This window comes from Nerophis lumbriciformis, linkage group LG14 (genome assembly GCF_033978685.3).
Source record: "Nerophis lumbriciformis linkage group LG14, RoL_Nlum_v2.1, whole genome shotgun sequence".
NCBI lineage: Eukaryota > Metazoa > Chordata > Actinopteri > Syngnathiformes > Syngnathidae > Nerophis > Nerophis lumbriciformis.
The window spans coordinates 34836478-34857269 of NC_084561.2; the positions used below are offsets into that span (position 1 = coordinate 34836478).

Below are 20792 nucleotides of genomic sequence, written 5' to 3' on the forward strand. Positions count from 1 at the left end.
TGGAGGTGGTAGGGTACCAGGAGGTGCATGCGTAATCGAAAAAGGGTTGAACGAAAGTTCCCGCCAGAATCTTCATGGTGCTTTTGTTGACCAGAGAGGAGATTCCATAGAGAAATCTCGTACGTTGGTTGACCTTTTTGATTACCTTGGTTGCCATTTTATCACAGGAAAGATTAGCCTCTAGAATGGAACCTAAGTAGGTGACCTCATCCTTCCTGGCGATAACAATGTCACCCACTTTTATAGTGAAGTCACAAGCAACTTATGTGTGAAATTATTAACACATTACCGTAAAATATCAAATAATATTATTTAGCTCATTCACATACGAGACTAGACATATAAGATTTCATCTGAATCAGCGATTAGGAGTGACAGGTTGTTTGGTAAACGTATAGCATGTTCTATATGTTATAGTTATTTGAATGACTCTTACCATAATATGTTACGTTAACATACCAGGCACGTTCTCAGTTGGTTATTTATGCCTCATATAACGTACACTTATTCAGCCTGTTGTTCACTATTCTTTATTTATTTTAAATTGCCTTTCAAATGCTGCTGCCCTCTTGGCCAGGTCTCCCTTAGAAAAGAGATCTTTGATCTCAATGGGATTTTACCTGGTTAAATAAAGGCTCATAATAATAATAAATGTCTATTCTTAGTGTTGGGTTTTATCAAATTAATTTCCCCAAAAAATGCGACTTATACTCCAGTGCGACTTATATATGTTTTTTTCTTTCTTTATTATGCATTTTCAGCCAGTGCGACTTATACTCGGGAGCGACTTATACTCCGAAAAATACGGTACATTATTTATTTAACGCTTAAATCTTAAGCGTTTATGTTGTTTATGTTTTGTTTTCTGCCCTTTTTGTCAAAGAAAACTTATGTTTTTTTATGGCAAACACACAAAATATGCCAAATCTTCCACAAAAAATATTGTTCAGAGTGGAATATTTGATGTGAGCCTTGGATAGGTCAATAATTCATAAAAAACATTGATTTTGATTCAATATTATGGTTTGAGCAATGACAGTTTTAAAGAAAAAAACAGCTTTGTTTTATTACTCAACATTGCAACTTTTTCTAAATTACATTTCACCTGTAAGTTTTTTATTCCACTTTTGTTATGTTTTTGTTTATTTCAATAGTATTTTTAGAATGTACCGTGGGCCTTTAAAAGCATTAGCTGCGGGCCGCAATTGGCCTGCGAGCCACACTGTTGACACCCCTGCTATAGGTAATAAAAATTTTAATCTGATAAGTCCATCGATAAAAAGCAGAGCCTGGCAACGCAAGCGCGTTTACCATAACGCACAGTCCGCATCTCTGCTTCGGTAACCAACTGTCAGCGATGCGAGCGACACTTGCTAACTTGTCAACCACTTCTCCAAGAGACTCCTTTTGAACACTCCTCGCACATTAACACTTCAAAAGGCACAGATTTATTTGCCCCGTTTGTTGACCTGCAAAGTATGTTTTTGGCAGTGACGTGCAGTCACTAGAGGCAGGTGAGGCCCCGCCTCACCTGCCATCATGGAAAGAAAAAAAATGTAAAAAGATTTTTTTTTTTATTAAATTGTTATATGTATCCAGTGATTATACTATAAAGTTATTTTCCATTTAACTTCACCCGTTTTAGATGATTTTTATTTAAAATCGCTGAATTTTCACATTTGACGTTCAAATACTGAGAAGAGACGGTGCGGTGAACAGCAGCCAGTTGAGGCACGTCACTCAGTGCCTCAACATGGATTGCGGACTCGGCTAACTGCTGGCCTGCTGTGCAGTGAGACCGTATTGCTATATGAACTATATTATATATTTCCATAGTTTAGTTAGCTGAGGTATATAATGTACAGTGTATTTTGTCAACAACTGTATGTGTGTAATGTATTTCTTGTGCTGAGCGATCATAAAACGGCTGCAAAAGACGCACTGGCTGAGGCTCGCCTCCTGCACCCCCGGCGTAGAATTGTTGTATCAACTAAAGCCCACACTTAAACTTTCCACGTGCAAGATTGAATCTATTTAAAAAAGTTATTTCATAAGAAGCCAAAAAGTGCAAGAACAATAATGTTCGTGTTGGAGGAGTTGTGAATGACTGCAGGGCCACAACATTAGGTACACCTGCAGACTGCAGGTGTACCTAATTCACAACTCCTCCAACACGAACATTATTGTTTTTGCACTTTTTGGCTTCTTATTAAATAACTTTTGTAACCTATTTTTATGGGCTTTCCTCTTTGTGATGTTAAGTTCCTGTTATGCGCTGTTATACAGTATATGCCTTGAGCTCTTATTTTGAAGGCGCTAAGAGCGGAAGTGATGACACGTTGGAGTGGAGCGGAAGTTTTTGAAAGAAGGTAAAAAAGTGGTCCTCGTGTAAACTGGAGCCTCCGTGTTTGTTATTTTGTAGTTTCATACAGTATAGGCGACATTTATAAACCCTCGGTTACACTTTTTTAAATAGATTCAATCTTGCACGTGGAAAGTTTAAGTGAGGGCTTTAGTTGATATAACACTCCCGTCAGGGGGTGCATTAATCCAGCACAACAGCGGCTCATGGACTTATTTTATAAGTAAAGGTAAGTAATAACGTTTTTTTTAATTAAATGTGCTTTTTTGTGTGCTACAGTTTGTATGTGTAAAGTTAAAGTTTAGTTAAAGTACCAATGACTGTCTCACACACACACTAGGTGTAATAAAATTTGTCCTCTGCATTTGACCCATCCCCTTGATCACCCCCTGGGAGGTGAGGGGAGCAGTGGGCAGCAGCGGCGCCGCGCCCGGGAATAATTTTTGGTGATTTAATAACCCCCAATTCCAACCCTTGATGCTGAGTGCCAAGCAGGGAAGAATGCTGGTATGAGCTTTTAAATATAACCCGTTAACTGCTGCCAATCAAATGGTGAATAAGATACTCTTTAGGGTTCATATGTTTGTAAATCTGACTGTGATGAAGTCAGTGCCTCACCAGCCATCAACCTCACCGCACGTCACTGGTTTTTGGGGTTGAGGAGTCTGGTCGGGTGCTGGTTAGCTTGAAGCTAACAGCTAGCCTGTCTCCATCCTTGAACGATGTCGATCCAGCGGGAGATAAAAGTGAAGTTTCCATGGACTCACAAAGACTAAAACAAGTCATTTACTGGAGACATGGCACAGGATGAAGTTAAAAAGGTTGACTTTACACTTTAGTGTTTACCATGAAGACTTTCTTTTGACAGCCCCTCGCGGTAAAGTTGTTCGAGTACAAACTGAGGCAGTATTGGTGATTGATAAAACTTTCGGCGAATCTAAATTTAAGAAATTGTACCGGAAAGTTCATTACTTTGAAGACGACCAATAAAAACGTAATAAACGGGGACGGAAATTCGCCCTAGGAAAATATAAACAAAACAAAATAGTGGCGGAAAGCGATAATCGATAAAAAAAATAAAATAATAATAATCCGCGTCCAGGGGACGAGCAGACTTCCGGAAATGCGCGTCCTTTCTGATTTCAATGCGTAAAAAGACACAAAAAGTGCGTTAACGCCAAACTGGAGATGAATCCAACGCAGGCAGAAGCCTGCAATAGGAATGTGCTACGTCTATGTACTTAAAAAAAAAAGGTGAAATAACTGAAAACATGTTTTATATTCTAGTTTTCTTCAAAATAGTAACCCTTTGCTCTGATTATTTTTTTGCACTCTTGGCATTCTCTCGATGAGCTTCAAGGGGTAGGGGGTAGCGGGGTGTGTATATTGTAGCGTCCCGGAAGAGTTAGTGCTGCAAGGGGCTCTGGGTATTTGTTCTGTTGTGTTTATGTTGTGCTACGGTGCGGATGTTCTCCAGAAATGTGTTTGTCATTCTTGTTTGGTGTGGGTTCACAGCGTGGCGCATATTTGTAACAGTGTTAAAGTTGTTTATACGGCCACCCTCAGTGTGACCTGTATGGCTGTTGACCAAGTATGCCCGCATTCACTTGTGTGTGTGAAAAGCCGTAGATATTATGTGATTGGGCAGTGCCTTTAAAGGCCTACTGAAACCCACTACTACCGACCACGCAGTCTGATAGTCCATTCATACATTTTCTACCGCTTATTCCCTTTGGGGTCGCGGGGGCGCTGGAGCCTATCTCAGCTACAATCGGGCGGAAGGCGGGGTACACAAGTCGCCACCTCATCGCAGATAGTTTATATATCAATGATGAAATCTTAACATTGCAACACATGCCAATACGGCCGGGTTAGCTTACTAAAGTGCAATTTTAAATTTTGCGCAAAATATCCTGCTGAAAACGTCTCGGTATGATGACGTCTGCGCGTGACGTCACGGATTGTAGAGGACATTTTGGGACAGCATGGTGGCCAGCTATTAAGTCGTCTGTTTTCATCGCAAAATTCCACATTATTCTGGACATCTGTGTTGGGGAATCTTTTGCAATTTGTTCGATGAACAATGGAGACAGCAAAGAAGAAAGCTGTAGGTGGGAAGCGGTGTATTGCGGCAGGTGTTGTGCTGGATAACGCACCCCCGCTGTAGAATGCACCCCTTGACTGGTGTGCCGGATAACACAGCCGGTGTTTCATTGTTTACATTCCCAAAAGATGACAGTCAAGCTTTACCATTGGCCTGTGGAGAACTGGGACAACAGAGACTCTTACCAGGAGGACTTTGAGTTGGATACGCAGACACGGTACCGTGAGTACGCATGCAGCCGCGGCTTCCAAACATTTGATCGCTTGCCCGTACGTGCGTGCCGCTATGTGCATGTCACGTACGTAGCTTTGGGGACTTTGGGGAAATATATGTGCTGTATGAACTTTGGGGAGGTGAACGGTACTTTGGGCTGTGGGATTGAGTGTGTTGTGCAGGTGTTTGAGTTGTATTGGCGGGTTATATGGACGGGAGGGGTGAGGTGTTTGTTATGCGGGATTAATTTGTGGCATATTAAATACAAGCCTGGTTGTGTTGTGGCTAATAGAGTATATATATGTCTTGTGTTTATTTACAGTTTTAGTCATTCCCAGCTGAATATCAGGTCCCACCCGCCTCTCACAGCATCTTCCCTATCTGAATCGCACCCACTGCCCTCTAGTCCTTCACTCTCACTTTCCTCATCCACGAATCTTTCATCCTCGCTCAAATTAATGGGGAAATCGTCGCTTTCCATGATTGTAAACAATGTGCGGATGTGAGGAGCTCCACAACCTGTGACGTCACGCGCATATCGTCAGCTACTTCCGGTAGAGGCAAGGCTTTTTTATCAGCGACCAAAAGTTGCGAACTTTATCGTGGATGTTCTCTACTAAATCCTTTCAGCAAAAATATAGTAATATCGCGAAATGATAAAGTATGACACATAGAATGGACCTGCTATCCCTGTTTAAATAAGAAAATCGCATTTCAGTAGGCCTTTAAGGTTTATTGGCGCTCTGTACTTCTCCATACGTCCGTGTACCACTCCAAACAGCGGCGTTTTAAAAAGTCATAAATTTTACTTTTTGAAACCGATACCGATAATTTCCGATATAACATTTTAAAACATTTATCGGCCGATAATATCATCAGTCCGATACTATCTGACATCTTTAGTTCGAACTTAATCTGTCAGTAGACTTGCTAAGGAAGCGCTGAAACTACAACAAAGATGACGGGGAGAAGACGCTGCCGAAGGTGAGGCACCTCAATAAGACCTGCCACAAAACAGCGCATCCTGAAGACACGGTCAGAGAGCGGCTTGAAACGGTCTGTAAAACATAATCTATGCTAAAAATGTTAACCAAAGCACCACCATTGTATGTTATGTAGACCACAAGGAAGTGTTTTAAAGGTAAAAAAAATATATATACAGTACATCATAATTTGACCCTGTTAAGAAAGCAGACAAAACAGAGAAACTAACAAACAAGTGGATAGGGAAAGACTCCAAACAATAACATTGTTTCACTCAACTAATGTACGCCATGCTCTCTGGCTAATGGAACAAGAGTGCAAGGTAATATCTAAATATTGATGAATGAACAGTGAATAAACATGAATTCACCACATGGACCAAACAACAAACCAAATGTAATGTATGAACTGTTAGTGCCTCTATTACAATTTGGGCTAGTGTAGCAGTAATTCACTGCCTTGTGTAAATTTCAAAGTATTGGAAATGTGTCAGGCAGCCAGTAACCCATATTAATAGCGCCTGCTAATATAATTAAAGCAAAGACGATGTTATAGACCTCTTACAGGTCCTAATCTTTAAATCAACAAGCATTTTCCAAGTGTACAGGGTACAGGGGAATTAAGTTCCGCAAATAAGTCTGCTTTTTAACACGGCTTGTACGCACCTTCTCTGGCATAGTATAAGAAGAGAATAGGAAGACGTAGCAGAATCAGCGTTGGTGACTTTGTCACTACTTTAAGCAAGTATTCAGACACCCCTGGATACCAGGAGGGCAAAGGTAAATATATTCATATTCATATTCACTGAAAAGTTTCTTGCATCATGCATTAACTTGGTAATCAGATACAAAGGACCACAAATTGCAGAAATTATGCAAATTATTAGAGGTCGACTACAAAAGGGTGTTAATACATAAATATAAACACACAACAGACAGAGTGACTTATGATCAACAATGCCCTGAAATATTATGTGTAGTATACCTTTTAGAATTTTTAAAAGGGAAATTAAATTAATTATCTGCTGCATATTTGCAGTATGCCAGAAGACTGCCAAATTCTTTAAAAAAAAATATATATATATAAAGAGAGCGTTTATGGTAGCTTACCTGTAAATGGGGTCTTGCATCACCATCATTTTATTTTCATCCCACATCCACTCTTTCTTCTGTACATAAAAAAAAAAGATTAAATAAAACAAATTACTGCAATTAACATTACAAAAAAATAGGAAATCAAAACATAAATTGGGATTATAGTGACCGGAAAATACAAACCCCGTTTCCATATGAGTTGGGAAATTGTGTTAGATGTAGATATAAACGGAATACAATCATTTGCAAATCCTTTTCAACCCATATTCAATTGAATGCACTACAAAGACAAGATATTTGATGTTTAAACTCATAAACTTTATTTATTTTTTGAAAATAATAATTAACTTAGAATTTCATGGCTGCAACACGTGTTGGGAAAGGGCATGTTCACCACTGTGTTACATCACCTTTTCTTTTAACAACACTCAATAAACGATTGGGAACTGAGGAAACTAATTGTTGAAGCTTTGAAAGTGGAATTCTTTCCCATTCTTGTTTTATGTAGAGCTTCAGTCGTTCAACAGTCCGGGGTCCGCTGTCGTATTTTACGCTTCATAATGCGCCACACATTTTCGATGGGAGACAGGTCTGGACTGCAGGCGGGCCAGGAAAGTACCCGCACTCTTTTTTTATGAAGCCACGCTGTTGTAACACGTGCTGAATGTGGCTTGGCATTGTCTTGCTGAAATAAGCAGGGGCGTCCATGAAAAAGACCGCGCTTAGATGGCAGCATATGTTGTTCCAAAACCTGTATGTACCTTTCAGCATTAATGGTGCCTTCACAGATGTGTAAGTTACCCATGCCATCACAGATCCTGGCTTTTGAACTTTGCGTCGATAACAGTCTGGATGGTTCGCTTCCCCTTTGGTCTGGATGACACGATGTCGAATATTTCCACAAACAATTTGAAATGTGGACTCGTCAGACCACAGAACACTTTTCCACTTTGCATGAGTCCATCTTAAATGATCTCGGGCCCAGAGAAGCCGGCGGCGTTTCTGGATGTTGTTGATAAATGGCTTTCGCTTTGCATAGTAGAGCTTTAACTTGCACTTACAGATGTAGCGACCAACTGTATTTAGTGACAGTGGTTTTCTGAAGTGTTACTGAGCCCATGTGGTGATATCCTTTAGAGATTGATGTCGGTTTTTGATACAGTGCCGTCTGAGGGATCGAAGGTCACGGTCATTCAATGTTGGTTTCCGGCCATGCCGCTTACGTGGAGTGATTTCTCCAGATTCTCTGAACCTTTTGATGATATTATGGACCGTAGATGTTGAAATCCCTAAATTTCTTGCAATTACACTTTGAGAAACGTTGTTCTTAAATTGTTTGACTATTTGCTCAGGCAGTTGTGGACAAAGGGGTGTCCCTCGCCCCATCCTTTCTTGTGAAAGACTGAGCATTTTTTGGGAAGCTGTTTTTATACCCAATCATGGCACCCACCTGTTCCCAATTAGCCTGCACACCTGTGGGATGTTCCAAATAAGTGTTTGATGAGCATTCCTCAACTTTATCAGTATTTATTGCCACCTTTCCCAACTTCTTTGTCACGTGTTGCTGGCATCAAATTCTAAAGTTAATGATTATTTGCAGAAAAAAAGAAAATGTTTATCAGCTTGAACATCAAATATGTTGTCTTTGTAGCATATTCAAATGAATATGGGTTGAAAATGATTTGCAAATCATTGTATTCCGTTTATATTTACATCTAACACAATTTCCTAACTCATATGGAAACGGGGTTTGTACATTGAAATATACAACAGTCGTATTTTAATGGTTCTAAATTCGAGATGCCTGTGGCCTTTTAGATTCATGAAAATGAATGGCTTGTTATGCCTTGCTGGAACTTTAAATTAATAATAATTCCAAATATTGACATATTGTGTCAGTCTAAGCAGTGCAATGACATATGCATGCAAACTCGCACACTGATTGCCCTTGTCTGTCTGCCCCCACGGGAGAGTTTAATGTCACAATAAAATGTCAACACATAGGCACAAAGGAATTTATTTATATTGATTCCTATCTCCTCGGAGCTTTGTTCACTCAACATTTCAATCACTTCTATCTTTGGTCTATGATTGATTATGTGCTCAGACTTGGGGATTAATTGCTGACCACCGCATGACATTTTGGCTGCCAGAGTGATTCCAAACAGGACAATAAAACACACAAATATAAACCACGGTTCTATAAACATTTGGCCAGAGAACCTGACATTGAGCCTTGAGCATTACAAACCTGCACCCTGGCTGAGCGTGCATCAAAACAACAAATCTCTAATCATTAAGGGTGTAACGGTACATGTGTTTGTATTGAACCGTTACGGTACGGGGGGGTTCGGAGGTGTACCGAACGAGTTTCCACATGAACATATTAAAGGGGAACATTATCACCAGACCTATGTAAGCGTCAATATATACCTTGATGTTGCAGAAAAAAGACCATATATGTTTTTAACCGATTTCCGAACTCTAAAAGGGTGAATTTGGGCGAATTAAACGCCTTTCTATTATTCTCTCTCGGAGTAATGACGTCACAACGTGACGTCACATCGGGAAGCAATCCGCCATTTTCTCAAACACATTACAAACACCGAGTCAAATCAGCTCTGTTATTTTCCCTTTTTTCGACTGTTTTCCATACCTTGGAGACATCATGCCTCGTCGGTGTGTTGTCGGAGGGTGTAACAACACGAACAGGGACGGATTCAAGTTGCACCAGTGGCCCAAAGATGCAAAAGTGGCAAGAAATTGGACGTTTGTTCCGCACACTTTACCGACGAAAGCTATGCTACGACAGAGATGGCAAGAATGTGTGGATATCCCGCGACACTCAAAGCAGATGCATTTCCAACGATAAAGTCAAAGAAATCTCCCGCCAGACCCCCATTGAATCTGCCGGAGTGTGTGAGCCATTCAGGGACAAAGGACCTCGGCAGCACGGCAAGCAATGGCGGCAGTTTGTTCCCGCAGACGAGCGAGCTAAAGCCCCTGGATGTCTTGTCTCACGCCGCTTCTACCGTCCCTTATGCCACCGAAGCTGATCAAGAGAAGAATATCGACCCTAGCTTCCCTGGCCTGCTGACATCAACTCCAAAACTGGACAGATCAGCTTTCAGGAAAAGAGCACGGATGAGGGTATGTCTACAGAATATATTAATTGATGAAAATTGGGCTGTCTGCACTCTCAAAGTGCATGTTGTTGCCAAATGTATTTCATATGCTGTAAACCTAGTTCATAGTTGTTAGTTTCCCTTAATGTCAAACAAACACATACCAATCGTTGGTTAGAAGGCGATCGCCGAATTCGTCCTCGCTATCTCCCGTGTCGCTGGCTGTCGTGTCGTTTTCGTCGGTTTCGCTTGCATACGGTTCAAACCGATATGGCTCAATAGCTTCAGTTTCTTCTTCAATTTCGTTTTCCTAGGGAGAGCGCGTAGCTCTCCCTAGTCACGTGAACGCCGCGGTCCAATCAGCTGTGCTTTTAAGCCGGTAGCAGGAAGTGGCCAGTAGACAGGACGTGAGGGGAGACAGATTGTATTTCTGCTCGAGGTAGGTTTTTATTCTCCTTTTCAACCGAAATATTATGCTGACGGGATTCTAAACTAAATGCCTATTTGTTAACTTTGTATAGCCGACTAACAGCGCCAGATTTTTTGTCATTAAGCTGTGTGTAATTGTAGAAGCGGAGTTGGTGAGTCCATGTTTATGAAAACATATTAGTCTTTCTTCCATTGTTTCATTGCAACAGTCTTTGTGGCATATTTCTCAATCGTCCATATACAAGGTTTATGACTTAAACCAATGATAACTATTGTGTATTGAATGTACTTTTGAATGTGTTTGACAATAAGCATGTTTAGTGCAATGACCGAATTGTATACGTAGGTCATATTTATGCTGCTAAGGGTTATTTTAGCACTTTATTGCATATTGTGATTCTGACATGTATATTGATTTATATTGTACAATATTGAGGAAGGGCAGCACGGTGGAAGAGGGGTTAGTGCGTCTGCCTCACAATACGAAGGTCCTGAGCAGTCCTGGTTTCAATCCCGGGCTTGGGATCTTTCTGTGTGGAGTTTGCATGTTCTCCCCGTGACTGCGTGGGTTCCCTCTGGGTACTCCGGCTTCCTCCCACCTCCAAAAACATGCACCTGGGGATAGGTTGATTGGCAACACTAAATTGGCCCGAGTGTGTGAATGTGAGTGTGAATGTTGTCTGTCTATCTGTGTTGGCCCTGTGATGAGGTGGCGACTTGTCCAGGGTGTACCCCGCCTTCCGCCCGATTGTAGCTGAGATAGGCTCCAGCGCCCCCCGCGACCCCAAAGGGATTAAGCGGTAGAAAATGGATGGATGGATGGAATATTGAGGAAAAAACTAGAACCTGTTCTGAATACTTTATAATGCAATTGGTGTTATTTAATGAAGATATTTGATTTGTGTACACATTGATTTATAAGGATGGTCCTGGTTCTTACACGTAACCAGGCTTCTCTTTATGATGGAGAGCTAAGGGAAAAAAGGCATCTAGTCCAAGGATCGTTCTTGGGAGATTCCAGGCAGGAACCCCACCACCTGTTCTGTCTGGGCTGGTAGGAGGCTCTCGAGCCAACCCTCTACACATTTTCACCCTTAACCTTTCTCCAAGAAAGCTGAGATTTAAACAAGATCCAGAGACACTAAATAATTGAATTGGAACACACACAGAGCTATTTCTATTTTTGGGCAGGATTATTATAGTGTTCCCAACGTTAAAAGGATAAAGCCATTGTTTACAAATTTGGTAAATAATTAACCAAAAAATGTATATTTTGTTGTTTTCTTACTGTACCAAAAATTAACAGAACCGTGACCTCTAAACCGAGGTACGTACCGAACCGAAATTTTTGTGTACCGTTACACCCTTACTAATTATAGAAATTTAATATAGGATACAATTATAGAACTGCATAATGAGTTTCATATGAACCCTTGGATTTTAGCATGGTGTTGCCTTTACTTGCTGTGCAGAAATAACCTCCACACAAACTGGAATGGAAGAGTTCAGACAGCACAAACAATACCTATCTAAACAAAACAACACAAGGCGAGAACAACAAGAAAGTCCACTCACTTTTTTCTTTTTTCTTATGGTGACTTTGACTCCCTCAGCAGACACCATGATGCTGACCTTTTTCTTTTTGATGTTTTTCACCTTGAACTCATACTGGAAAAAAAAGAGAAGAAACAGAGATTACCATTTATTATCGCATCACTTGAAACAAAGGACATGAAAACAAAACTACAGGCAGAGGTCATCGCGATGATGCAGTTTATGACAGAATTGCAGTAGAATGCAACCGACTAAAACAGAAATAATCTTGTGACATTTGAACATGGGTTCAGAAAGTTAAACTGAAAAAAAATATATGCAAGTGATATAAGTCATATATGTCGGTGAAAGCAAAGAAGAAAGCTGGTAATATATATTACTAATGCAGTCACAAAGGTTGGTTAACCGTTAGGGATAAAGATTAGGGAGCACCAAACAACGTCAGGGGATTTTAAAAATACCTTTATTACGTGTATCAAATGCTGCGGGTCAAAGGGACTTTACGGCTCAGAGGAGCATCAACATTTGCATTCGAAAAATGGGAACTCCACCGGTAAAATAAGTAAATATATGGGATTTTTAGAAAAAAGGCCCAGGGTTGGGTGTTCAAATCGTTCAAATAGAGAGATAGGAAAGAGCTTTCATAAAGTCCCGAAATAAGTCGTTTATAAAGGTAATAAAGTCATGGGAAAAAAAAGAAAGTGCGTTGAAAGAAATATCACTTTCATCATCTTGTGGCATACCATCAGATTATGTTTGTGTCTGCAGCCATCACTTTGGAAAATGTTTGTTTAAACATTTTATTTGTTTGAGAAACATATTTAAGTTTCTTCTCTACTATTTTAGCAGAGAACAACGTCATGTTATAAGTCCAAATAATAAATATTGAAATTGTTGGTGCAATCCACCATATTTTCGGTGTCGATTTTCATAGCAGAAACTACAAGCTTAGTTGTTGTTTTGCAGGAAAGCAAAGTTCTTTATTCCACACAGATGACCACATTTTAACGTTTTTAGTGCTATTTGTTAGCTTCAAGAAAATAGCCTAAACTATATGAATAAATCTCTCGTAGGCTCAACTGAATCTTGATGCTGTAAACCAACATTGCTGAACAACAGGACATCTATAGCTAATTTATGAGACATAATATGAACTTCACACCATAAAAAAGAACTGCAGACATAAATTGTAGATGAGACTAATATTCGTAGGAGGAAATCAACTGCAAACAAACTTATCCTTTTTCTCATTAGCGTCACAATCACAGCAGTACGGCACTCATAAGGTCGATCAAATACGCTAATTAGTAGAGATGTCCGATAATATCGGACTGCCGATATTATCGGCCGATAAATGCTTTAAAATGTAATATCGGAAATTATCGGTATCGGTTTCAAAAAGTAAAATTTATGACTTTTTAAAACGCCGCTGTACGGAGTGTAAACCTTGAAGGCACTGCCTTTGCGTGCCGGCCCAATTACATTATATCTACGTTTTTTCACACACACAAAGTGAATGCAAAGCATACTTGGTCAACAGCCATACAGGTCACACTGAGGGTGGCCGTATAAACAACTTTAACACTGTTACAAATATGCGCCACACTGTGAACCCACACCAAACAAGAATGACAAACAAATTTCGGGAGAACATCCGCACCGTAACACAATAGAACAAATACCCAGAACCCCTTGAAGCACTAACTCTTCTGGGACACTACAATATACACCCCTGCCACCCCCTAAACCCCTGCGCTCCCCCCAACACCGCCCACCTCAACCTCCTCATGCTCTCTCAGAGAGAGCATGTCCCAAATTCCAAGCTGCTGTTTTGAGGCATGTTAAAAAATTATGCACTTTGTGACTTCAATAATAAATATGGCAGTGCCATGTAGGCATTTTTTTCCATAACTTGAGTTGATTTATTTTGGAAAACCTTGTTACATTGTTTAATGCATCCAGCGGGGCATCACAACAAAATTAAGCATAATAATGTGTTAATTCCACGACTGTATATATCGGTATCGGTAATTAAGAGTTGGACAATATCGGAATATCGGATATCGGCAAAAAAGCCATTATCGGACATCTCTACTAATTAGTGATGCCCGAATAAATCCGACATTGTCTTTCACGGACTAACGCTGAATTTGTGGACCTCCAAATGTAAAGACATAATGTGCCTCCAATCTTGTCTTCTTTAAATTCTTGTAAGTGTCGAAGGAAGTGAGGTCGAGGCGAGCAGTAACGTTTTGATTTTGTGTGTAATCGATCCCATTTGAAATATTTGTTTCATGATCGCTTATATATTTGCCTTCAAACCTTTCAGAATATGCCCAAGTCTGCACTGATGCAGGTAAATAAACAGTAGCCTAGAGACTTTATAATAATAGATTTTATTTGTAAAAAAAACACTTTACATTGAGTAAACAACCTCAAAGTGCTACAGTGTATTAAAAAAAAAAAAAAAAAAGATAATAAAAAATAAATAAAAATAAAAGCTACAACAGCCAAATAGCTAGAACTAGTATGCATATATCTAAAAACAGGCTTTTTTTTAAAAAGAAGGGCTTTTAAGCCTTTTTTAAAAGCACTCACAGTCTGTGGTGTCCTCAGGTGGTCAGGGAGAGCGTTCCACAGACTGGGAGCGGCGGAGCAGAAAGCCCGGTCTCCCATTGTTTGAAGCTTTGTCCTCGGAGGTTGGAGGAGGTTAGCCTGATATACGATCACCCGAACCCCGGAAATGCCTATAGGTCACGTGATTGCAACCCAGCAATAGGATAGGACCTGATTCCATGTATTGTCATTACACATAAATGAAGAATACTTCAGATATAATTATGATACATTTCAGATCGATTATCTGAATAGTCCTATAAAACGAATTAAGGTATTCCGTCATCTTCATCAATTGGGTCTCAAGTAATCTCTGCAGGAGACTCATCTTAAACCTTCTTTTTTTGTCCTGTCCAGCCACTCAGGCAAATCCTATAGTTGATGTAGATGCCCATATCTGCTGTACAGATTTACTTTACAAAAGAGAAGTGTGGGAGACTTCTGTTGTTGCCTTATTTGTATTTGACATTATTAAATGGATTTATTTAATATTTGGCCCAGCCGGACCGGAGCAGGAGTGGATAGAAAAAAGAAAAAAAGGAAGACGGATGGGGAAATTCCGGGGACAAAACGGGAATAAAACAGAGAGACAACACCAATAAAAACAGAACAGCATCAGCGAATATGATATGTACAAATATGATAGTAAAAGTGATAGCAAAGGAGCAGTTAGCGAAGTAAATACTAATAACATAGAAATGACAACGAACATTATTGCACTACAAATGGAGCTGTAAAAATATCAATACAAATAGCCTCTATTGCTAATAAATTATAAGAATAATTACCTCTATTATCAACAATACACTTGTTTTAAATGCAACAATACATATATGTAATGATAACTTCAAAGCAGATAAATGGAGGGGAAGAAAGAGAAGCGAACAATATTAACCTTGTAGATTGTTAAAGTCAAAATAGGTTCAACTATATCAGTGTGCTGTGTTTTACCTAGTTTTCCATTGGCGGATAATGTTAATATATGTTTGATGAAATGTGTATTTATGCATGAGTGTATGTATTCATATGTGCTTGTGTATGTACAGTGTGTGTACATATATGTCTGCACAGTGAATGTGCGTGTGGATGTATGTATGTGTATATATACTGTATTTGTATATGCTGTATTTTTATATGTATGTGGGAGCGTATGTACCTGTGTAAGTGCATACGTATGAATGAATGAATGTACATATGTATGTATTTATGTATGATTAATTGTGTCTATGTGCGTATGTATGTTTGTTTGTATGTACAATATATTTTTGTCTCCCACTATGAGCAGTAACACAAGTACGGCCCCAGCCACCCAAAGAGCCCAAACCAAAACAACAGGTGTGGTGCCCAGGGAACAAGGGACCACCGGATCCATGCAGTCAGGCCGGCCTGCAACAGGACCCCCAGAACCGGGCGCACCATGCCGCTCGGCAGCCCTCAGACAGACACGCCCAGCAGAGGACAAGGCACAGGAGAAGCAGGGGACAGCCAGCCCCCATTTCACAATCTACGATCCATAATATCATCAAAAGGTACAGAGAATCTGGAGAAATCACTGCACGTAAGCGACAAGGCCGTGACCTTCGATCCCTCAGGCGGTACTGCATCAAAAAGCGACATCAGTGTGTAAAGCATATCACCACATGGGCTCAGGAACACTTCAGAATACCACTGTCAGTAACTACAGTTCATCACTATATCTGTAAGTGCAAGTTAAAACTCTACTATGCAAAGTGAAAAGCCGTTTATCAACAACACCCAGAAATGCTACCGGCTTCGCTGCACCAAGATGGACCAAAGAGGAAAAGAACCATCCGGACTGTTATAGGGGCAAAGTTCAAAAGCCAGCATCTGTGTGATGGTATGGGGGTGTATTAGTGGCCAAGGCATGGGTAACTTACACATCTGTGAAGGTACCATTAATGCTGAAAGGTACATACAGGTTTTGGAGCAACATATGTTGCCATCCAAGCAACGTTACCATGGACGCCCCTGCTTATTTCAGCAAGACAATGCCAAGCCACGTGTTACATCAACGTGGCTTCATAGTAAAAGAGTGTGGGTACGAGACTGGCCTGTCTGTAGTCCAGACCTGTCTCCCATTGAAAATGTGTGGCGCAATATGAAGCCTAAAATACGACAACAGAGACCCCCGGACTGTTGAACAACGTAAGCTGTACATCAAGCAAGAATAGGAAAGAATTCCACCTGAAAAGCTTCAAAAATGTGTCTCCTCAGTTCCCAAACGTTTACTGATTGTTGTTAAAAGGAAAGGCCATGTAACACAGTGGTAAAAATGCCTCTGTGCCAACTTTTTTGCAATGTGTTGCTGCCATTAAATTGCAAGTTAATAATTATTTGCAGTTCGAACATTAAGTATCTTGTCTTTGCAGTCTAGTCAATTGAATATAGGTTGAATAGGATTTGCAAATCATTGTATTCTGTTTTTATTTACGAATTACAAAACGTGCCAACTTCACTGGTTTTGGGTTTTGTAAATGCCATGTATGTAGAAAACAAGTTTATATATTTATTTTTTTGATTTTATTTTGAAAAACTTTTTATTGTTATTATTTGCCATGAATACAGTTGTCTGTGGCTTTGTGTCAATATTTACCTGTAACCATTTGACTGATGTGTTTAATTTATGTATTGTACGTCTAATTAATTTTATTTGTATTTACTTAATTTATTTCTTTACTTACCAACAAAATGTAAAAAATTAAATAAGGAAGTCTTGTTTTTAGGGGGAAAAGGTAACATGTTATTTGTTTTTGTATTCCTGGAGTTTCTATTTGCCTCAAAGCTCAATAAACAAATATTTAAAAAAAAATGTTTAGGTTGATTGTAGTGATCAGTTGCATGCATATTAACTTGATCAGACACAGCAGGAATGTCCATGAAAACAGACAATCATAGTCAACCTTTTCCTGCGCCACTTCCGGTCGTAAAAGTTGCCGCAGAAGAAAACAGAATAACCAAATTTGGAGCTCGCCATTACATTGAAGATGGGTCAGGAATAGGTCTCCCAGCTTGACACCAGCCCAAAAGAGAGGCTTAAAAAAGCAAGTTAAGCTGCTGACTCCCTACAGTAAGTGGCCAAGCCAGTCTCTAGGCTTTTATCCCAAATAGAGAGAGCTAAAAACTTTGAGATGGAAAGAAACAGCCTCAAAACCTTTATGGCATGTATCTGTGAAGATAGGAGCTAAATTTCTCCTTTAACATACTACCATTTATGCTGGACTAAAACAATTTATCCAATAAGGAATAAGTCATGTTTGGCTTGGGGATGAAATACTGTAAGTATTAACATTTTAATTTACTATTTTTGTGTGTTTATTTTAATAGTCTGTCTCAAAAAAATTGGAAAGGGAAAGATACATGTACAAAATCAGCAGGGTACATAGATGGATAGATTGAACAGACAGAAAATTAATCGTCAAAAAGATTCAAGGTTTGTTATCATACATTTGTGACATACAGTGAACAAAATTAAGTTGCTTATGCATGTAGTGCAACGACATCCCACAGGTGAACAGACTAATTGGGAACAGGTGGGTGCCATGATTGGGTATAAAAGCAGCTTCCATGAAATGCTCAGTCATTCACAAACAAGGATGGGGCGAGGGTCACCACTTTGTGAACAAATGCGTGAGCAAATTGTTGAACAGTTTAAGAAGAACATTTCTCAACCAGCAATTGCAAGGAATTTATGGATTTCACCATATACGGTCCGTAATATCATCAAAAGGTTCAGAGAATCTGTAGAAATCACTGCACGTAAGTGGAAAGAAAGGGACCTTCGTTCCTTCAGGCGGTACTGCATCAAAAAGCGACATCAGTGTGTAAAGGATATCACCCCATGGGCTCAGGAACACTTCAAAAAACCACTGTCAATAACTACAGTTAGTCGCTACATCTGTAAGTGCAAGTTAAAACTATACTATGCAAAGCCAAAGCCATTCATCAACAACACCCAGAAACGCCGCCGGCTTCGCTGGGCCCGAGCTCATCGAAGATGGACTGATGCAAAGTGGAAAAGTGTTCTGTGGTCTGAAAAGTCCACATTTCAAATTGTTTTTGGAAACTATGGACATTGTGTTCTCCGGACCAAAGAGGAAAAAAAACTATCCGGACTGTTCCTTGCGCAAAGTTCAAAAGCCAGCATCTGTGATGGTATGGGGGTGTATTAATACCCAAGACATGGGTAACTTACACATCTGTGAAGGCACCATTAATGCTGAAAGGTACATACAGGTTTTGGAGCAACATATGTTGCAATCCAAGCAACGTCATCGTAGACGCCCCTGCTTATTTCAGCAAGACAATGCCAAGCCAGGCTGGCCTGTGGACGTTGTAGTCCAGACCGGGTACTAGACTGGCCTGTGGACGTTGTAGTCCAGACCTGTCTCCCATTGAAAAGGTGTGGCGCAATATGAAGCCTAAAATACCACAACGGAGACTCCGGACTGTTGAACAACTTAAAAGTTAAAGTTAAAGTACCCATGATTGTCACACACACACTAGGTGTGGTGGAACTTTAGCTGTACATCAAGCAAGAATGGGAAATAATTCCACCTGAAAAGCTTCAAAAATTGGTCTCCTCAGTTCCCAAACGTTTACTGAGTGTTGTTAAAAGGAAAGGCCATGTAACACAGTGGTAAAAATGCCCCTGTGCCAACTTTTTTGCAATTAAGTTTCTCAGTTTGAATATTAAATATCTTGCAGTCTATTAAATTGAATATAAGTTGAAAAGGATTTGCAAATCATTGTATTCTGTTTTTATTTACAAAACGTGCCAACTTCACTGTTTTGGGGTACACACTTTGTGTAAAGAGTTATCTTCCAAGTTGCAATAGTATGAAAAAAATTAATCTAAAAAGCTGCCAGAAAGAATTAACTGGTTCAATGAGTTTCCCAACGTCAAGAAGCACCGCCACAGCCAATGTGTACACAATCTGAGAGGGTGTTTGGATACAGTGGCAATATTGTCACTTTCCACACAGCATCCTGCAGATGACAGCTTGGTGTTCCTGGCTTAAATATTTGAGGGAACAAGGATGTTTTAAAAATGTTGAGCTAAAACACTATTGGTAAAGGTAAACATTTTTCAAGTTGCTGCTGATTTTTGAAATGTCCTCTTAAACCAGGGCAGTGGTTCTTAACCTGGGTTCGATGGAACCCTAAGGGTTTGGTGAGTCGGGCTCAGGGGTTCGGCGGAGATCAAGACACACCCGACTCATCGTGTAAATAAAATCTTCTCCCTATCGGCGTATTAAGGATACGGCAACAGCAGTAGTCAGACTAATTTGCAGGTGTGTAATTTGTTGTGAGTTTATGCACTGTGTTGGTTTTGTTCTTTGAACAAGGTGATGTTCATGCACGGTTCATTTTGTGCACCAGTATAAAAACATGGCAACACTTTAGTATGGGGAACATATTCACCATTAATTAGTTGCTTATTAACATGCAAATTAGTAACATATTGGCTCTTAACTAGTCATTATTAAGTACTTATTAATGCCTTATTCGGCGTGGCCTCATTATAACCCTAACTCTCTAACCCTGGCCCTAACCCTCTAACCCTAACCCTAACCCAGGGGTCGGCAACCCGCGGCTCTTTGATCACTCTGATGCGGCTCAGCAGCTTGCTGAACCCCCCAATTTTCCCGTGAGACTTCCGGATTTCAGTACCTCTCGGAGCAAACTCCCGGGATTAATATTCACCGATTTTCACCCTTACAGCTATAATAAGGGCGTGCCATGATGGTACAACATTTGGCGCCCTCTACAATCTGTATTAACAGCGTGCCAGCCCAACACAATGTACATTTTCTGCTTGCACACGTACGTGACAGCAAGGCATACTTGGTCAACAGCCACACAGGTTACACTGACGGTGACCATATAAAACAACTTTAACACTCTTACTAATAATGTGCCACACTTTGAACCAAAACCAAACACGAATGACAAACACATTTCGGGAGAACATCTGCACCTTAACACAACATAAACACAACAGAACAAACACCCAGAATCCCATGCAGCCCTGACTCTTCCGGGCTACATTATACACAGCCTGCTACCACCAAACCCCGCCCCCACCCCAAGCCTGCTCCCTCACACATCAACCCCCCTCTGTATGTCGGTTGAGGTGGGCGGGGTTTGGTAGCGGGGGTGTATAATGTAGCCTGGAAGAGTTAGGGCTGCATGGGATTCTGGGTATTTGTCCTGTTGTGTTTATGTTGTGTTACGGTGCAGATGTTCTCCCGAAATGTGTTTGTCATTCTTGTTTGGTGTGGGTTCACAGT

The 20792-nt window shown here is 40.2% G+C and overlaps 1 protein-coding gene across 4 annotated transcripts in view; it reads right to left on the reverse strand.

The window, feature by feature from the left end:
* LOC133616388 (carboxyl-terminal PDZ ligand of neuronal nitric oxide synthase protein-like) overlaps positions 1–20792 on the reverse strand; it is a 365792-nt gene that overhangs the window by 227946 nt on the left and 117054 nt on the right. For all 4 annotated transcript variants that reach the window (XM_061975575.2, XM_061975576.2, XM_061975574.2 and 1 more), the window contains exons 3-4: positions 11887–11979; positions 6773–6831 (exon numbers count right to left, since the gene is read on the reverse strand). In XM_061975575.2, the coding sequence (XP_061831559.2) occupies positions 6773–6831; positions 11887–11979 (152 nt within the window). The remainder of the gene's footprint in view (positions 1–6772; positions 6832–11886; positions 11980–20792) is intronic.